This window comes from Dermacentor albipictus, chromosome 1 (assembly GCF_038994185.2).
Source record: "Dermacentor albipictus isolate Rhodes 1998 colony chromosome 1, USDA_Dalb.pri_finalv2, whole genome shotgun sequence".
NCBI lineage: Eukaryota > Metazoa > Arthropoda > Arachnida > Ixodida > Ixodidae > Dermacentor > Dermacentor albipictus.
The window spans coordinates 394070011-394088977 of record NC_091821.1 but is presented as its reverse complement, the minus strand read 5'-3'; the positions used below and the strand labels follow the sequence as shown (position 1 = coordinate 394088977).

At 44.8% G+C, this 18967-nt stretch overlaps 2 protein-coding genes, 1 long non-coding RNA gene and 2 other non-coding genes across 6 annotated transcripts in view; 3 read left to right on the top strand and 2 right to left on the bottom strand.

Moving 5' to 3' along the window:
* The window catches only part of LOC135914670 (amine oxidase [flavin-containing] B-like), a 54118-nt gene extending 51092 nt beyond the window's left edge, over positions 1 to 3026 (top strand). Inside the window, exon 15 of the mRNA XM_065447609.1 lies at positions 408 to 3026. Coding sequence (XP_065303681.1) covers positions 408 to 563 — 156 coding nt within the window. The 3' untranslated portion in view covers positions 564 to 3026. The remainder of the gene's footprint in view (positions 1 to 407) is intronic.
* The window catches only part of LOC135914650 (histone deacetylase complex subunit SAP130-like), a 612247-nt gene that overhangs the window by 6738 nt on the left and 586542 nt on the right, over positions 1 to 18967 (bottom strand). The window lies entirely within an intron of this gene.
* Positions 5046 to 5168, top strand: LOC135915079 (U5 spliceosomal RNA). Its single transcript, XR_010568504.1, has one exon. It is a non-coding gene; the product is annotated as a U5 spliceosomal RNA (small nuclear RNA).
* Positions 7085 to 7207, bottom strand: LOC135915073 (U5 spliceosomal RNA). Its single transcript, XR_010568502.1, has one exon. It is a non-coding gene; the product is annotated as a U5 spliceosomal RNA (small nuclear RNA).
* Positions 13804 to 18285, top strand: LOC135913570 (uncharacterized). Its single transcript, XR_010568056.1, has 3 exons — positions 13804 to 14070; positions 15656 to 15716; positions 17929 to 18285. It is a non-coding gene; the product is annotated as an uncharacterized lncRNA (long non-coding RNA).

Here is an 18967-nt window from a genome sequence, read left to right as displayed (position 1 = left end):
TCATCACCCAAATAAATCGCTCACTCACTTTCTCAAAGGGTAGCCATCCCTTCTTCGCTACACGCAGTGGTTACCGTCATGTTGTTCCTGTTAAAACGATTTCCACAGAGTCAACGAAACAGGAGCCACGGTGCGCGAGTACGATACCCGAACGCGATTCCACTCTGCAATAAAAATGTAAGAGTGTGGCCATCTACTTGACCACACCACACCTGCGTCTGCAAAATGTATAAGCCAGTGTGAGCAATACGTTCATTACGGTTTATAACCACAATTATAGGTGGCAATTTCTAGCTGGCAATAGGCTGCTTTGACGGCTTAGAACCACTGTTGGTAGCCTCAAACGTCAGCTTATTTGGCGACGCCGCTCACTGGTACCTAACGGCATGGTTCTTGGAATGTTGCAGGGTGTGGATGCGCGGCCGTTTGAGTTGTCCTTCCTGGAGCGGCACCCTCCTCACGTGCTGCTCGTCGCCGCCACGGGAGCCCTCGCCGCATCCGGCGTCACTTGTGTGGCGTCCTACTGCGTCTGGAAGGCAGTCACCGCCCTGCGGGGGCCATAGCCCGACTTAGAGGGCATTTAGCGGAGAAGCATCTTCGAGACACATGGCAGACCATGGGGCCTCATCACCACCCGACCAGATGGCGAATTCACCGCCGAATAACTTTGTTGCCTCCTCGGAGCCAGTCAGATATACGACATTACCTAAGAAGCCGGTGGTAGTGCGCTCCACATGGGGGCCACCGAGAATCCCATCTCGATGGTGGCCGGTGCTGCACGCTTGGCGTGTGAGGCACTTTTGAAACAGTGTTCAGAGTTATCGCAGATCGGGAACTTTGCACTGGTATATCATTCGCGGAAAAGGCTCGACAGCAACGCGCACGCGCACCATCATGTATCCCACCCTTCTGCGCGTGCGCAATGGCACCACTTCAGTGACGCACTTGTGGGTATGCAGCACGGTACTTAAATGACGTTCTGTTATAACACTTGTAGCAGTAGAGGAATATGGCTCTCCACACGGCTGTATCGGCAGGAGTCGGTTCTGCTCTAATGGATATGAGAGGCATGGCATACGACGGGACGTCCGATACATTGTGGGACGAGATTGAAGACTCTTGAACTTTTAACGAAATATGTTTGAAAATTCTTGAACGGTTGTTGGTACGATAGGTGGCACCTTAAACCGCGTGCGTAACCGTACCGTGCGGAGTAAAAGAGGAAGGAAAGGTAGGCAGTTCTGCTACTTATAGACACGGCGGTGGGGGTTAAGGGATGAAACGAAAGATAGGCTAGGAGCCGCATTCGCCTGCTCAAAGCTGCTCCCGAAAAGACTTCTCAAGTGTCGTGGTACCGAGTCGGCGCAAGGACTTTATTTCCAAGACGCACAGCTGTTCATGCCCAGAGCGCTCGGAACCAATTTTACGCAACTGCAGTGGTGCCGAGTACCATCTTGTCTTGTTGCCGCATTTTCGACCTGCTATAACTTTCATTAGCAATGTTATTTGCACATGCCAATCACACATTGATCGGTGCACACTGTGCCCTTTCTTGACTTCGTACCGCAAAGCTATGGCTGAGCTTCCGCCACTAATTGATCAAATAAATGTTTTATTTGACAAATAATGACTGTCGATAAAAGTGAAGGGGGAAATAAGATGGCGTCTTGAAAATTACGCGCTGCGTGGAGAACCAAGCGGTGTAAGGAGCTGCGTAATCCCTGTGTAAGCAGCTGCATCTCTCCCCGAGGTGGCACAAAGAGGGAAGTTCCATCGCTGTGATCTCATTGACCAACTTTCTGGATGGAAGTCTCGGTTGTCCGTAGAAGTTTGCAACAAAGTATTCCAAGGTGAAAGCCTTTCCAGCTGGCAGAAAAAGTGGGCCTACTAATTAAAACATATGGTTCCAGGGCCCACAATGAGCTCTTTGTTGTAGGCGAGTCACAGTTCAGTTGTACTTACAATTGGTAATTTTTGAAAATACCACAAATCATTTTTGCGTGTATGTGGTGTGACAATGGTATAGTTTCTGCAGCCATGATTTTTGGCAAAACAAGTCTTTTAGATCATTCGATCACTGGAAAAATATATTCAAGAGAGCATTGTGAATGCGCCTTGGCTGCCTTTTAAGCTTACAATTCCGTTTAAGTTATAGAATGTTCTTTCTCTGCACTGTTTGCATTATTTGAAGGAAAGTATACTGTATTTAGTGATGCTCTCGAAAAGAGCTAATTGGGCGCTGTACCAGTTTTACAAACATCTGAATTACGATTTTATTGAAGACAACCTTATTTTTTACTGCATCAAGTGATAATTAAAATTTTCAGGTCCCCTGCAAAAAAATATTGCATTTACTAAGGACCCACTGTATTAGTCATATTCATAGCAACAATACTGAATCACATTTGTATTTATGAAATAAGCTGCATGTTTTACTGCTCACTTAAGCATCTCTGAGCCATTATGCAACGTTGTGTCTGCAGAGAGACAGCAAACAGCCCTGCTGCATGTTCCTTAAAATGCACTCTCCACACACTTTCAATAGTTCTGCTGTCATTAGTAGTGCACGCAACCATTTAGAGTGCAGTTTACCTGTCGCGATAGTGGTACTTATTGGGCATTGGACATAATCGGTCGTGGAAATGGCATATGCGGTTTTTGCATATGGATCCATACAGTTTCATACCAGTAAAGCCTACTGGCACATACGATGCGCATGCAGTGCAACCTACTCATGGCCCGTGGAACAAGGGAAATGGAATCGTGCATTTGTGGCAATTTTTCAGACAGACATGCTTATTAAGTGCACTGCTACAGCCGGCATGCATTGTATGGTATGCTACTGAATACTGTATAATACGAATATTGTTTAATACGGCAATCTCTTTATTAGCACTGTTCCTGTTGGAAAATTGTACTTTATATGTCTTTACCGTTTGAAATGGCCCCCTTGCTTTATGCCCTGCCATAGGGCCTGTAAAGTCATTTTGAATAAATAAATAATACTGATCCACTAGCATCACAAAACAATGGTCCTTTGCGTCTCCGGAAATGTAGAACAATTTACAAGCACGGTGCTCGAACCAAGGTCGATCCAAACAGGTTGCGAATCTTCAGGCGAAAAGCGGTTCAGTGCAGATTGTCAGCGACATCAGCAAGGGGGGTTATGGGAGCAGCGATTGAAGCGCGACTATCTTTGGAGGGAACAAACATTGGGAAAGAAAAAAGCGTTTTTTAATTCAAGCGAGGCACAGTTAGATTCATTCAACGAAAATAAAATTCCTGGTCAATTTTATATATTCGTGACGAGTTAAGAAAATACAAGTTTATTCAATTTTATTGTTATTGATAAATGCATTTATTTTCGGTGCCCATCGTTACAGGGGGTGACACCACTATCACTCTCAATGCAATGCACGTCTTGAAATGGGCAGAAAGGCGCACTCGTAAAGTTCACCTGTTGAAATACGCCCCCCTGACAGTTTGTGCTTTTTTTTGCCTGTCGAAGTTTGTCTGAATTTGGTGACGCGGGCAGCTTCATCTCTTCTTAATCTGTTCAGTCAAAAGTAGTGAGTTACGACCGCCAGCTAATTGTGTAGTTGTTTTCGTGCGACTGCGCCGGCCGACGAGCTCGGCGTCCGACGATAGGATCAGAACTCTACACCTAAAGCTTTCGTCGGCCTCCAACGAAAGTATCTTCTGTGCAGGGGTGCGATTTCGACAACCGTACGGCTGGCCTTTCCTGCATCGCTTTCCACGCTGAAAGCTCGAAACGCCCATCAAGTCGAATGGCGGGGCATTTGAATATATAGCTCCAAAGGAAGGACAACAAAACAAATTTCGCGCCTTCGAAAACAAAATGACGTCACTTCTGCTTTTAACGGACATGGCGTCACATTATTTTTTCTTAACGCTTGCACTGCGTCTCCACCTCGGCATTCGTTTCGAGTGTCGCGCTGTGCATGCATCGCAGAAATCGAGCTGCAGAACCTCTGAACTGCTCGTGAATCACCGTCGACTGGGTTGACAGTGGCGCAGGCGAATCGAACGGATCTGCACCACCCTCAACCTGCGCTTCTATGTTTGCGTGTTGCGGTAGTACTGGGGCGCGTAATTACCTACGTATGCTCACAACTTAGATCTTTTCAGCAGATATGTTTGTTTGCGTGAATCGGAAGAGCCCGTGCCGCTCATGCATCTGCCAAAATCGTCGCTGTGCTCTGCTGCACAAGGCAAAGAATGAACATTTCGGGCAGAGCAATATGCAAGACCTTGAAAACTCTGATGACACAGTTGGCATCTACAAAGGGGCGCCGCGTAATCAACGAAGTCTGTCTCAATTGCAGCGCGACACTCGTTGCCACAGGTTCGCGCTTTCGACTCCCAGGCCAAGCGGCAAGTCAAAACACGACCGCTCACTTTTGATCGTGCCCCGCCATCTATCAATAGAGCATGTATGCGGTAACGAAGTCTATTACAGCAATAAATTATGCAATCTGCTGTTTGTCGTGTATCCCGCGATACACAAAACTCAAGTACAAGCCACAACCATGCCACAACGGCCACAACTTCCAAAACACGCTGCGCGCACTACACGTGACCACATAAACGCTCCAAAGAACAAAAAGTAAACTAGATAGCTGCGTGAAAAAATCTGTTCTACTAAGCATTTTCACAAATAAATAGAACGTATGAAACGTTAGAATTCACTGATGCGCTACAAAAAGGTACGCAAATGTTTTTGTGCGACATTGAAAGCTTGCGCCATCTCTTGGCACACAATGATGTCAAAATGCCTCGCGTCTTGAAGAAGTTGCTAGTGCATGATTTCTATCACAAAGTCAAATTTGTGACATATTGGCACAGCATAACTGTGTTGCTAATTAAAAGAAAGTGTCTAATTGTGCTTTTACATGAGACTACAGAGAGACTTAAGGCTTATATTATTTGAGTGTCAAGAAATATTGATTCACATGGTTCAGTTCACTGGCTTTTGAAGCACGGTTTTCAAGTGTGCAGTCTCTAGACTCGCACGCATTCAGTTAACGCTCAGGCCTCTCCTCAAATCCTCGAACTAATCTTTCGCCTTTTACTAAAGATTACCGTGGGGAGGGGCATTCCAATGAGCCTATAGGCCAATTTCTGAAAGGCCCTGTCCGTTTGGGCGGGGCCTAGCAAGGAAACTAAAATCAGACTATGCAGATGTGTCGAACACGTTCTTCCGTCGCTGGAGGATGTTGGTGTTCCATTCGCCTTACCAAGGAGGACAAGCTGGCACATGCAGTGGTGTATCCGCACGACTGGCAGTTCCGTGGGCGGTTCTTCCGCCGCCCCCTTGGCTGCAAAGCGCATCCAGACGATGGACGGGGTGAGCATACGACCGTACCGGACAAAATAAACATGGCGGCAACACTCGCAGCGGCTGCCGTCCGCCTCGAACCTGTGAACCTTTCACTGTGTTTGCTTTAAATATGAGTCCAGAACCTGTGTGGAGTACCGTAAGAATAATAACGCTGTAATTTAAGATTGCTTATTTCGTGTGCACCCATGTGCTAAACCCAGAGGACGCTACAACGTCTTGTTGCTTAGCACAATGTCGTGGGTTCGACGTCTCTGCCGCGGCGGTCGCATTTCGATATGGGCTGAATGCAAAAATACTCGTGTACTTTTAAAAATAGATGGACGTTAAAGTATCGCAGGTGGTCAAAACTATTTCGTAGCCACCTCTCCTACCCCCCTCCCCTCGGTACCCCTACTAGCGTGTCTTGCTTTATGACGTCAAAGACTACCATCTGAAGACCCACAAACAAGCTACGGCCACACCTGTCTTAAGTACAAGCAGCCTACTACACGCGTTGCTAAACGCCTGATGCGGGGCTACGGACCTTTGACTCTAAGTTTCAACAGTGTGTTTCAAACTGATGCTTGTGTTTGCTTTAAATTTGTGTCCAGAAGGTTCGACATGAAAGTATTCGTGACGCTTGCGATTATAATACATACAGGGTGTCCTATTTAACTATCATGTACTTAATTAAAAAAAACAATTGCATTACTCGAAGAAAACCTAGTGCATAGTGTTTCCAATAGTGTAGCTGCCAATAACTTTTTATCAATGGGATTTATTTAGGCAATTATATTTTATATTCTAACCAAAGACTTTATACCCTAATTATCGAAGTGTCAGTGAGGCATTTGTAGGCACAGCCAGTATACACCTAATTGCGGTATTTTCAGCGACGTACTAATTACGCTGGCAAAATTCTTTGGCAAAAGCCAGGAGAGATTCCAGGGCCACGTGACGGTTCTCTAGGCCGCCTACCGGTCAAACACATGCGTCGAACTTCTTTCTGGCGGAGACATTTCCTTCAACATGTGTCGTGGGTCCGTAGCCCCGCATCAGGCGTTTAGCAACGCGTGTAGTAGGCTGCTTGTACTTAAGACAGGTGTGGCCGTAGCTTGTTCGTGGGTCTTCAGATGGTAGTCTTTGACGTCATAAAGCAAGACACGCTAGTAGGGGTACCGAGGGGAGGGGGGTAGGAGAGGTGGCTACGAAATAGTTTTGACCACCTGCGATCTATTTTTAAAAGTACACGAGTATTTTTGCATTCAGCCCATACCGAAATGCGACCGCCGCGGCAGAGACGTCGAACCCACGACATTGTGCTAAGCAACAAAACGTCGTAGCGTCCTCTGGGTTTAGCACATGGGTGCACACGAAATAAGCAATCTTAAATTACAGCGTTATTATTCTTACGGTACTTCACACAGGTTCTGGACTCATATTTAAAGCAAACACAGTGAAAGGTTCACAGGTTCGAGGCGGACGGCAGCCGCTGCGAGTGTTGCCGCCATGTTTATTTTGTCCGGTACGGTCGTATGCTCACCCCGTCCTTCGTCTGGATGCGCTTTGCAGCCAAGGGGGCGGCGGAAGAACCGCCCACAGAACTGCCAGTCGTGCGGATACACCACTGCATGTGCCAGCTTGTCCTCCTTGGTAAAGCGAATGGAACACCGACATCCTCCAGTGACGGATGAACGTGTTCGGCACATCTGCATAGTCTGATTTTAGTTTCCTTGCTAGGCCCCGCCCAAACGGACAGGGCCTTTCAAAAATTGGCCTATAGGCTCATTGGAATGCCCCTCCCCACGGTAATCTTTAGTAAAAGGCGAAAGATTAGTTCGAGGATTTGAGGAGAGGCCTGAGCGTTAACTGAAGCCGTGCGAGTCTAGAGACTGCACACTTGAAAACCGTGCTTCAAAAGCCAGTGAACTGAACCATGTGAATCAATATTTCTTGACACTCAAATAATATAAGCCTTAAGTCTTTCTGTAGTCTCATGTAAAAGCACAATTAGAAACTTTCTTTTAATTAGCAACACAGTTATGCTGTGCCAATATGTCACAAATTTGACTTTGTGATAGAAATCATGCACTAGCAACTTCTTCAAGACGCGAGGCATTTTGACATCATTGTGTGCCAAGAGATGGCGCAAGCTTTCAATGTCGTACAAAAACATTTGCGTACCTTTTTGTAGCGTATCAGTGAATTCTAACGTTTCATACGTTCTATTTATTTGTGAAAATGCTTAGTAGAACAGATTTTTTCACGCAGCTATCTAGTTTACTTTTTGTTCTTTGGAGCGTTTATGTGGTCACGTGTAGTGCGCGCAGCGTGTTTTGGAAGTTGTGGCCGTTGTGGCATGGTTGTGGCTTGTACTTGAGTTTTGTGTATCGCGGGATACACGACAAACAGCAGATTGCATAATTTATTGCTGTAATAGACTTCGTTACCGCATACATGCTCTATTGATAGATGGCGGGGCACGATCAAAAGTGAGCGGTCGTGTTTTGACTTGCCGCTTGGCCTGGGAGTCGAAAGCGCGAACCTGTGGCAATGAGTGTCGCGCTGCAATTGAGACAGACTTCGTTGATTACGCGGCGCCCCTTTGTAGATGCCAACTGTGTCATCAGAGTTTTCAAGGTCTTGCATATTGCTCTGCCCGAAATGTTCATTCTTTGCCTTGTGCAGCAGAGCACAGCGACGATTTTGGCAGATGCATGAGCGGCACGGGCTCTTCCGATTCACGCAAACAAACATATCTGCTGAAAAGATCTAAGTTGTGAGCATACGTAGGTAATTACGCGCCCCAGTACTACCGCAACACGCAAACATAGAAGTGCAGGTTGAGGGTGGTGCAGATCCGTTCGATTCGCCTGCGCCACTGTCAACCCAGTCGACGGTGATTCACGAGCAGTTCAGAGGTTCTGCAGCTCGATTTCTGCGATGCATGCACAGCGCGACACTCGAAACGAATGCCGAGGTGGAGACGCAGTGCAAGCGTTATCAGTTGTCCGACTAATCTGCATGGAGTGTTTGAGAGGATCCTGAACTGCTGGTATGATCAACTTCCGAGGCGAAAGCGCTACCTGCACTTACGTTGACACAGCAGACGCGCGTCAGCGGGCTACAACGGCGCTTGCGCCCGCGTGCCGTGTCGTCTGCAGCGATGCTGTTTCGCACCTGTCTGTATGCATCAAGTCGGCACCGACAGTAGAGAGGGCGCCGCAAAATCGTGAATCACCCCTGCACCTTGTGAAACGAACGGCGTGGTTCAAAGGACACCATTACTGCGCCGCTGAAACGAATGGCAGGGTGCAGCACCTATGGAACTGATTCAGGTAGTGCAGGCAAATCGAACCCCAGGAAGCACGCAGCTAGCTAGTAGACGTCTACCGCCCAGCTTGATCTAGTTCAGGCCACAGGTAGTAGCCATCTTCTGCAAGCTGTACTGTAGACCTATACCTCTACAAACTAGCTGGTAGCTCAGCTAATACTCCCTCCACTTACGGCTACTAGGCAAGGTACCTTGGGAAGCACTGCTTTAGGTGCGGTGAAGACATTCACTGTCCATGTTTGCTTCAGCTTGATAGGTGCTATAGTTAACTCCACTCATCATGTCTATATGATCCTTGAAATTTGAATCCTCATTTTAGATGTCACTACAAAAGCACGATTAAGAAAGGCAACCACAGTAAAATTTTCACTTAGACTGTGGTCAGTGTCTTTTTTGTGCCAAATTATTTCCCTACCAGATGAGCTGCTGTCAAGCCCTTGATTTCGTGCCACTGTAATATAGCAGAAACATCAAATTGATATTCTCGTAAAGAAGTAATAAATACAGTGCAAAAAATACTTTTTGTCCATACATAGCACCAATACCGAAATAGTTATCCCACCGTTCACAAAGAAACATATTTGTGCTCTACACATTTTCTCCCACACCTTCCTTTTACATTGCAAGACAACAGCTTTTGCCTAAGCTTATGTAAGCATCTTCATTTCTAGTGACCAAATGGTGTCAGCACTAATAAACCGTAATGTGTACCAAAGTTGGCAATGAAACAATATTGTAGGTTTTCAAACAAAGTATGACGTCTGCCACTACGCATGTGTTGCAGAAAAAGTGACTTTTCATTATTCCCCTTTATTTTTAACAATTTAACCAAGTGTCGCAGTTCAGCCTAAGTGTATACTGAACTCACTGATCAGAGAGCAAATGAGAATAGCCGATATTCTAATTGACAATAAGAGAAAAAAAATGGAGCTGGGCAGGTCATGTGATGCGTAGTTTAGATAACCGGTTGACTATTAGGGTTACAGAATGGGTGCCAAGAGAAAGGAAGAGTGCAGTCGAGGACGGCAGAAGACTAGGTGGGGCTATGAAATTCGACAATATGCACGCGCTAGTTGGAATCGGTTGGTCCAGGACAGGGGTAATTGGGGATCGCAGAGAGACACCTTCTGCCTCCAGTGAACATAAAATAGGCTGATGATGACACACTGAGTGCACATAATGCATTGCAGTCCACCGATTTTGTTCAGCCATTCTCAAAGTTCGAGCACCGTGCCTGTAAATTGCCCCACATTTTCAGTCGCAAAGGACCATTGTTTTGTGAGGCTAGTGGATCAGTATTTATAAATAAATGCCCTCCTTGCTTTATGCCCTATGGCACGGCATAAAGCAAGGGGGGCATTTCAAACGGTAAAGACATAAAAAGTACAAATTACCAACAGGAACAGTGCTAATAAAAAGATTGCCGTATTATGCAATATTTGTATTATACAATATTCAATAGCATACTATACCATGCAATCCGGCTGTAGCAGTGCACTTAATAAGCATGTCTGTCTGAAATATTGTCACAAATGCACGATTCTATTTCCCTTCTTCCATGGGCCATGAGTAGGTTGCACTGCAGGCACATCGTATGTGCCAGTAGACGTTACTGGTATGAAACTGCATGGATCCATATACAAAAAACACACATGCCATTTCCACGACCGATTATAGCCAATACCCAAGCAACCCTAGCCGACTGCCAATGATTGGCCGATTGTTGAGAAATTGTTGGAAGCTGGCTTCACTGGCCACCCAACTTCCAAAAACAGTCAGCCCGACGTCTCCATCCAGCTATATCGGCACGCGGCCGGCAGTGCGGGCTGGGCCTCCGTCAGAGCACGACTGAACGCTGAGTGCGCCGAACGCTCATCGGTGCAACAAGCCGGCAATGCAACGGGCCGATTTTAGTTCTCGACTGAACTTTGGCTCCACATATTTTTTGTTAAGACAGCATAATATATATTGCACTAAATATATAACTACGATCATAACAAGCATTTTGCATGCTGCCACAGCTGATGCACACTGCAGAAGCCCCAGACTTCAACTCTGGACTTTTAAAATTATCTTTTAATCAGTTTGCGCGTACTGCTGCTTGGTTTCAACTCACGTTTTGCTAAAAGGCGGCATTTTTTGTTTGTCTGCATTGGTAAAACGCTTTGCATTGCTGTTAAACTGGTTCGTTAGCAGCTGGTTCGGTTCGACTGGGGTAGCAGGTGTCTTTTTCGCATGAACCATGGCAAGCAGAGATACTAATTAAACACTGAAAAATGCAAGAAGAAAGAATGCAACCTCATTGCGAAATTTGAGCGCAAACGAACAAGCTATGTAAATGCGCATGCCTACTTCCAACAACAAGCTGATATAGCCTCTGGCGACTCGGACTAAGAGGGGAAAAGAAAAGGAAAATAGTCCACAGGTGGGGAAGAATGCGGGCAAGGGAGAACCAAGCACAAGGCCAAGTAGCGTGGCCATGTAACCGCAGTATGGGGCGAGGAGGGGAAAGGAAAAAAGAAAGAAAAAGACAAAATGTGCACAACCAGGAAAGGCAGGCGGGGGAAACTTTTCTTTTTGGCCGTCTTTCTTTTCCCTCCATGTTTTCGACTAGTCTCTGCAGCTGGCCAGGTGACATTGATTGGAGTTGTACACTGCACTTGCGGCTGAGAAGCCAGCGGTGTCTTCCGTCAGTAAATTTTGAATAAACGGTGCGATCTATCCGAGTGCAAGATGAGAAATTCAGAAACACGCCCAAGGCAGCACCACAAAAGCACTTTCATGAGGAAAAATTAACATGAATACATGTGCTGTAGTGCGCCGCAACAAATAAAGACTAATTGGAATATCTTTTTTTAATCAGTATAGATTTACCTATACAGCTTTACCTAATATAGTTATACATTTCTGGCTGAAACCATGGAACGGCTTACAATAGGCAATATTATATAGGTTTCTTTTTCCTTGTCCATCAAAGCCACTGTCAACTTTATGTTTTTACGTATATATATTTCCGTATATGTTTCACTTTCATATATCGCTCTTGCGCAAGATGATAAGGGCCTTCTGGACAATGACACCACTTCCCAAATGGCAGACCGTGCGCTGCATGCAGGCGCCCACGTGACCTAGCTTCCACGTAACCTATAGCTCCCATGTAAAAGGAAACTTCGTTCTTAGAATATCCAACTCATACATGTACTGCGTGTAAGTATACTAAATCATATTCGTCGGAAGTCTCACTATGGGTATATTTTATGTATGAAAGATATTCCTGCAATTGTGGCACATGTATGAAAAAAAAAAGAAAGTCGTTTAATGTGATCGAATTTTCGGTTTGTGTGTTAGAATATATATGTTTTCTGGTTCCTATATGGGGCTATGGTGTACTACTGCGCTCAATATGAGCTACAAAGCAAATGCGCGTGGTAAAGTGGTCGCACGTAGTAGCTCATACTGAGCACGATGGTACAGGCCAAATCGAAACAATGAAACGTCCGAAATGACGTCCAATTGATAAAAACATATACCATAATGCATAAACAGAGGTTTACGCCTAAATGAGCATTTGTATTTAATGACCTAATCGAGCGAATGGGTACAACCACACAAAAAGACGCACGTAGCTGGAATGCCTGCATGAATGCTTGCGTAAGTTGACCATTGTTGGTGTTTACCTTATACAGAAACAAAATAATGAAATAACAATACTATGAAAGGAGGTGTTCTTTATGTGCTGCTACCAGTGTCACAGGCTGTAGCTAGGAGACGTGCAGCGTGAGAGCAGGTGAGCCAGAGAAGAGGCGATACACAAGAGAGGCCCACTTTATATATTTGCACGAATACAGCGCAAGTTTTCCCTCCAATATTTCCAGCCTCGGAACACGCCTCGCATTATATTCGGGTTCGTGACATGAACATGACGTGTCATATTTTTCTTCTACTTTATCTAGCGCTGACGTTTCACCGTGCGCAAGAGCACGCAAGCTGGGAGTTGTCACTGTTCATATCGCGCCGCCTTTATTCTCCCGATTTAAAATGCTCTTAGTGCAGCATCAATATGGTTACGGCGTATTAATCGAAACTTTGTAATCGGTGGTGATGTGCAGGCGCGCCAAGTGAGCGGCCTTCGAAGTCGCCCAGAGGATCGTCGCACAGTGCGTGAAAGGCTTTGCCTTATTCCATTCTATTATGGGTATTTCTGAACTGCTGTCTGCCAAATAACTTTGGTCGCATGGGGGGCAGAAACCATCATCTCCAACAGTGACAAAGAAACATGTAGTAACGAATAATTGTGCAGGCGCTCGTCCTTTCACTGCATTTTGCGACGGCAGTTCGCAGTAACGAGGAATTGCACCTTGTGAGCACCCGCATCTACGCGTCGTTTCATGTTTACTTGCGGCATCACTTCGTGTAATATATATATAGTTTCTTTTTTAGACCGAAAGTTCCCTCTCACGTTATATTTGTGGTAGCGTCATTTACGTGCATATATGCTAAGTGTTTAACTGGTTTCTTAGTGACGTGCCACAAGTGACCATGTGCACTGTCCGACAGCCACTGAGCCAATTCGTATATTTAAGAAGCTGCGCTGATGCAGCTTTGTCTTGCAGAGGTCGACAAATTTAGTGTCTTGTCATCGGTCACAAGAAAAGCCAGTATAATAAAGTAATGTGGCGTGAAAAGCCTTCACCAGTGGTTCAGCCAGGAATTTATACTTTGAAATTGATCATTTAGCTCATGCGTTCAAGCGCGCCAGTGCCTTCCGACAGGCTGCGCAGTGCTCTGAAGAAGTGAGGCAGAAATTATTTTAATTTTTTTTTCGTAACAAATGTTGACAGACGAATGATGACGGAATATAGAGCAGCTATACAAAAGCAAGGACGGCGGTTTGTCACACGGGGGAAAACAGCCATCACATACAGACGTCAGTGACAGTTCATCTGGCTGTTAGATCAACTTCCGGCTAAAGGATGGTTCTGTGTTTTTTTCTGGAGTGATCGAAAAGTAATAGAGTTAATTATGAAATCAGAATCAAATTTATTCTCACTATATATGCAGGTGCGCATGCAATGACCACTATTATGAGAATAAGAGTTAGTGGAGACCAATGTGGAAGTCGGAGGAAGAAGACATGTGGCGGAAGTATTACATTTCCTTTACGAAAAATCACGATTTCAATACTTCAAAAACAGATATCTTTGTAACACTATTACATCATTCATTATTGCTTTCTTTTTTTTTCTAGGTGTATCCTATCGAGCAAATAACTATTTTACGGGGAAGAAAAAGAAGAAACTGCAATAATGGTCCAGCAGTTTTTTGTTGTAGTGGCCTCAGGTGGCGGCTCGAAGTCCTTGGAGTCTGGACAAAATTTAATCAAGTGGATATTACGGTAGACAGTTCTCGTAATAGTCATCTGAACTGCACAAAGAGTCAAGCAAAATTGTTTGCGAACGGCATGTTAATTGTAAAAGTCCCTGTTGCATCACAGCAAAAATTGTCAGACGATATAAGCGCAAGCGACTCATGGACTGTAAGGTTCTAGGAAAACGTTTCAGTTGGATACTTTCACTGGGGAGTGTAGAAGCAGCGATTATACGAAGCCAAATTGTGAAGAGATGTCAAAATCTGCAATTTTTGTAGCTATTGCAGATTCGTCTAAGAATAATTAAAGCTGCATGCCAATCAATGTCAATTATACAATTGGAGCATTTCTGCTGTCGACGTGTAGTTGATTTGGAAGAACTAGAGTTAGATCAAATTCTTACAACTTTTGCTCAGTGAACTAATGACATTCAACAATCAAGCAGTTAAGAATTAATAAATTCATGGTATATCATGAGTGTTTTTTCAAGCGCTGTCTCCTGTGAAGCATATCTACCATTTTCGTGCAACGCTCTCTGGAACTGTGCCTGTGCATGCATGCGCGTGTACAAATCGAACTTCGTACACATATAGACGTGATGCTTTGATGATGAATATTTATTAAAATTCAAATTATTTATTTCTGCCTTGTAAAGGTACAGACAGCGGAGGCGCAGAAAAAGCTGTCAGATACAGATTGACAAAGCCGCAGCCCCCTTTCGCTTGGCAGCGCCTTCACAGCGAGACTTTTAAAACAAAGGCAATTGCACACTGTACTAACAGTTATACAATGAGCAAGTACAAAAGGAAACAAAACAAGATTATACAATATTTAGACAATATTCACAAAAAGGAAAATGGAACCTACATGGTAACATACATAGCACCCAAAGTACTGCTCGACGCACTGAAGTGGTCAAAATTATTGTATACATAAGTTATATATATATTCATTCAGAGCTACCAATGCCTGCAAAATATAGAACGCAGATTTTCATTACACACACGCATGTGCACAACACACACACACACACCAAAAGGAAACAGCGGTGTGCTCATAGGCAGCGCCTAAAAAAAAGGAAGAAAAAAAGAAAAAGTGTGGGGAACCGCGGTCGTCTTGTGCCGTCGCATCTCCCTCTCCCAGAAGGAATGAAGAGGTTCTTGGAAAGCAGGGACGGGCGATTCTCTCTGTCAGCATCAGCTCCCACCAGCGAGGACGGGGTGAAAAAGCGAAGCGGCGCTTTCTTTGCTATCTATTTGTTTTCATCAGGCGCAACACCACATGCTCACGGGGACGCAGGCAGGCCGGCAGGGGCGCGAGTTCCCGCCAAATGCTAGCTCAGGATGCTAGTGCGTTCCGAGTCTCTTGGTAGACTAGTTGGTGCATTTCTGTTATCATGGACTGCGCATACAAACGCAAACTACACAAAGTGACATGAACAAGAACAGCGCAAGCCCTTTCCATTCAAAATATACGTACTCGTAAGTGGCATTTTAATTTCATGTTGTGTAGTACATACACGACCGTCTCTGTCAAGTGAACAAAACTCTCTTTGTATTGTTTTGCAACGTGTGAACAACTCCATGTTTTTTGTGTTTATTTTTTCTGACAGGAAGAAAAAAAGAGTTTTATATGAGAACGAATCAAGCGTTCGAGAGTTGGGACAGGGAAATGTGAGACGTACTTTCATGTATATATTTCTAATATTATTTTTTCGTCTTGTAAGCATGGCACATTTTCCTTAATTTTTCTCTAGGAAAGACTGGAACGACACTGCTTAAAGGGCCCCTGAAACGGATCGGACAAATTTTGTACGCGCGTAGGGTACAGCTTAAGTAGAACATTCGCACCACAATTTAAGTGAAGCGTTACGTATTAATGGAGCTGCAAGCGATTAGAAGTTACCCTCCTCCCTAGCTATGCTTTTCCTCCTCAACTCACTCGCCGAGCGAGCGGCGCTAAGCTCCGCCTTCACTGGTTTAGCGTCATGATGCGACGTCACATCGCTCACTTCCGGTTGTTTAGGAGCACGCCCCCTCCCGCGCGAGACCTCTCCGCTAGCCGCTTGGCCGTCGACCGAGAGCTATCGAAGCAGCGTGCGTTGCGGGCATTCTGTCGTAGCGCCGAACGTGTCCGGTACTCCGCTAAAAACAGGCAAGCTGGTCATTTCGGCAAATGACTGGAGGCATAAACTCAAGCTGATGAAGGAACTTTAGCGTAGACGTACGTGAGCAGCCTGATCGGTCTGCACGGTCCAGACACTTGCTGGCGCAGCGCTTAACCAGTCAAACAAAGCGCTAATATTGCTCTAACCAAGTGTAAAGCATTTTAAACATTTATAAATCAACGTGTTGATGATTACACTCCTGCGAAAAATACACACCAGCAGCAAAGAATACACTTCGCTGCTGCTACTGTGTATGGTTGAGCTCTGTGCCACCAGGTGGCTGCACCGTGCAGACCGTTGACATTTGCTCTTCTGCTCATCTCGTGGCTCATCCCGGCACAGTCAAGCGGCCAGACCCTGTCCCCTTGTGCTTGCGTTTGCCCTAATACTGGACTCGCGGTTTGCAGGTCGCTAGGTTTGCAGTCCACAAGGCAACAAAGTCGAATCATAGTGCTCGCGAAAAGACTGAGACCGACTCTGACCGCGGAGCTCTCGTTAAAATGGAGTACGTTGTAACACAAGCAGACGACACTTGCTGTGTGCCGGAAGTGCTGAAGTGTACTAAAAAACTATTCTTGTGTATTCTCTTTAAGTTATTTTCTTTTTACAAAAACAAAGTAACTAACATTCCAACTATTACGAGCATCATTTGTTCACCATAAAGTTGGAAAAATTATCGACCACGCGCCCTGGTCAGCCAATCAGATAGCTCGCCCATGTGACGTAATATGGGTTATTTGCATCATATGGGTAGGGGCGGCTTAAAATTCCGCCGAGCAGTGCGCTGCGATCGGCAGCGATGGGTATTTTTAAAACCTTATAATAAATTACACGCTTTACGCAGAGCACTTAGATGCATCAATTAATGATCAGAAGAACCTACTCTAACGACTCAGTACGTTTGTAGAAAATCGCCAAAATCGTTTCAGGGTACTGCTTAAATTAGCATAGTGTGAGAATGACCTGCTACACTCAGAACTGTTATCACCATTTGGGAAGAAATCAGGCAAGACGCTTGTCTGGTTGTCATTGTGGAAAATTCATAATTCGAAGTCGCTTTTGTTCCCACAAATGAAAAAACAAACTGCAAATACCCAGTACTGTATGATATACGTCTGGTGCATTGCAGGTAAGTATGGATTATGTGTAGCACTTCTCCGCATATGGACTTGAGTAGATCTAGGAACATCAAACGAAGACACGTACGTGAAACACTGCGGACAGCCGATACGCAAGTTGTTCCTCAATTTTTCTGTAGCCGTATTTTCGTAGTCTACATGTAACACTTTGTCACCGCAGTCTAGACGTTATGTATACCTATACATTTGTCTCGTGGCAGTCTGCGTGCTATTTTGTTTGTGCAATCTTGTATTGTATTCATTTGTCGCACTGCCTGGATACATTTTTTTTTTTTTTTGCAATGATATTCTGAGCCAAGTCAGTAAATCGATCCTTCCTGTCCTCATGTTTCCTTGGGCGGCTCTAAAGCGGGAATCACGTCGCAGAAGTTGAACGCACTAATTTTCAGTGAAAGTGTACAGTATGTGTTTATTATATGCATGTGCAATGACAAAATAATTATTTTGTCTGTGACTGTGTCAGGATCGGGATTTCTTGTAGAAAAAGAAGCACACGAATGTGGAAAAAGTCTACTAAACCATCTGCATGGTTCACAGAGTTATTCATTATTATATTATTTGTTTGTTCGTTTGTTTCAGTTTGTATGAGCACTGTAACTATCCAAGCTCCACTCTCGACGGTGACAGAGAAATACCGGATGCTATACAGTTCAGAGCCAAGAACATGGGACCGGCTGAAAGAGCCTCCCGGGCAGTATGGGAAACTGTCACAGCTGACCAGCGCTGTCCTTCAGCTGTATCGTACAATTTCAGTGAACAAAGACTACTTGCAAATTGTTAACACTGCTGCACGAAAAAATTAATGTATTTTATTATTGCAAAAAAAAAACACCTAAAAAGAGAAAACATTGCGTTCAGTGTTTTTTTTTGTTGCGTGTTGCGTATTTACACTAACGAGTACAGATAACTAGAGGTGTTTAATTATATTTCACTTGTGAATTACACACATATCGCATATATTAATTGCCAGCGCGAGTTAAATGCCTCGAATAAACTGTATATCGTTGACCTGAAAACGCAACACGCGGCAAGAAAAATAACCTGGTGCTTTTTTTAATATAATAAAAAAATATTTAAAAATAAAACATCCTCACCCAACCGATGACCAATGGCAAACTGGTGCTTACGAAATGTTGGGTCGTAGTCGGCCCGCATGCCGTGTGCACTCGGCCACGTCGGCTGCAGTCGTTGGGCTTAAGTCACTTGCCAATGGTCGCTAGATGTGAGGTCATTGTCAATCCCCGATACCGGCCCTCCATTGGGTGCCGAGGTCGGGCCAAGCGTTTTGCAGTCGGCCAGAGACGTCGGGCTGAATTTGTAACGGGGACTTTCTGCTGCTTGGGTCCACTATCACCACAGGTAAACTGCGCTCTAAATGGTTGCGTGCACTACTAATGACAGCAGAACTGATTGAAAGTGTGTGGAGAGTGCATTTTAAAGATAGAACACCATGCAGCAGGGCTGTTTTCTGTCTCTATGCAGACACAACGTTGCGTAATGGCTCACGGATGCTTAAGTGAGCGGTAAAACATCCAGTTTATTTCATAAATACAAATGTGATTCAGTAGTGTTGCTATGAACATGGCTAATACAGTGAGTCTTTAGTAAATGCAACTTT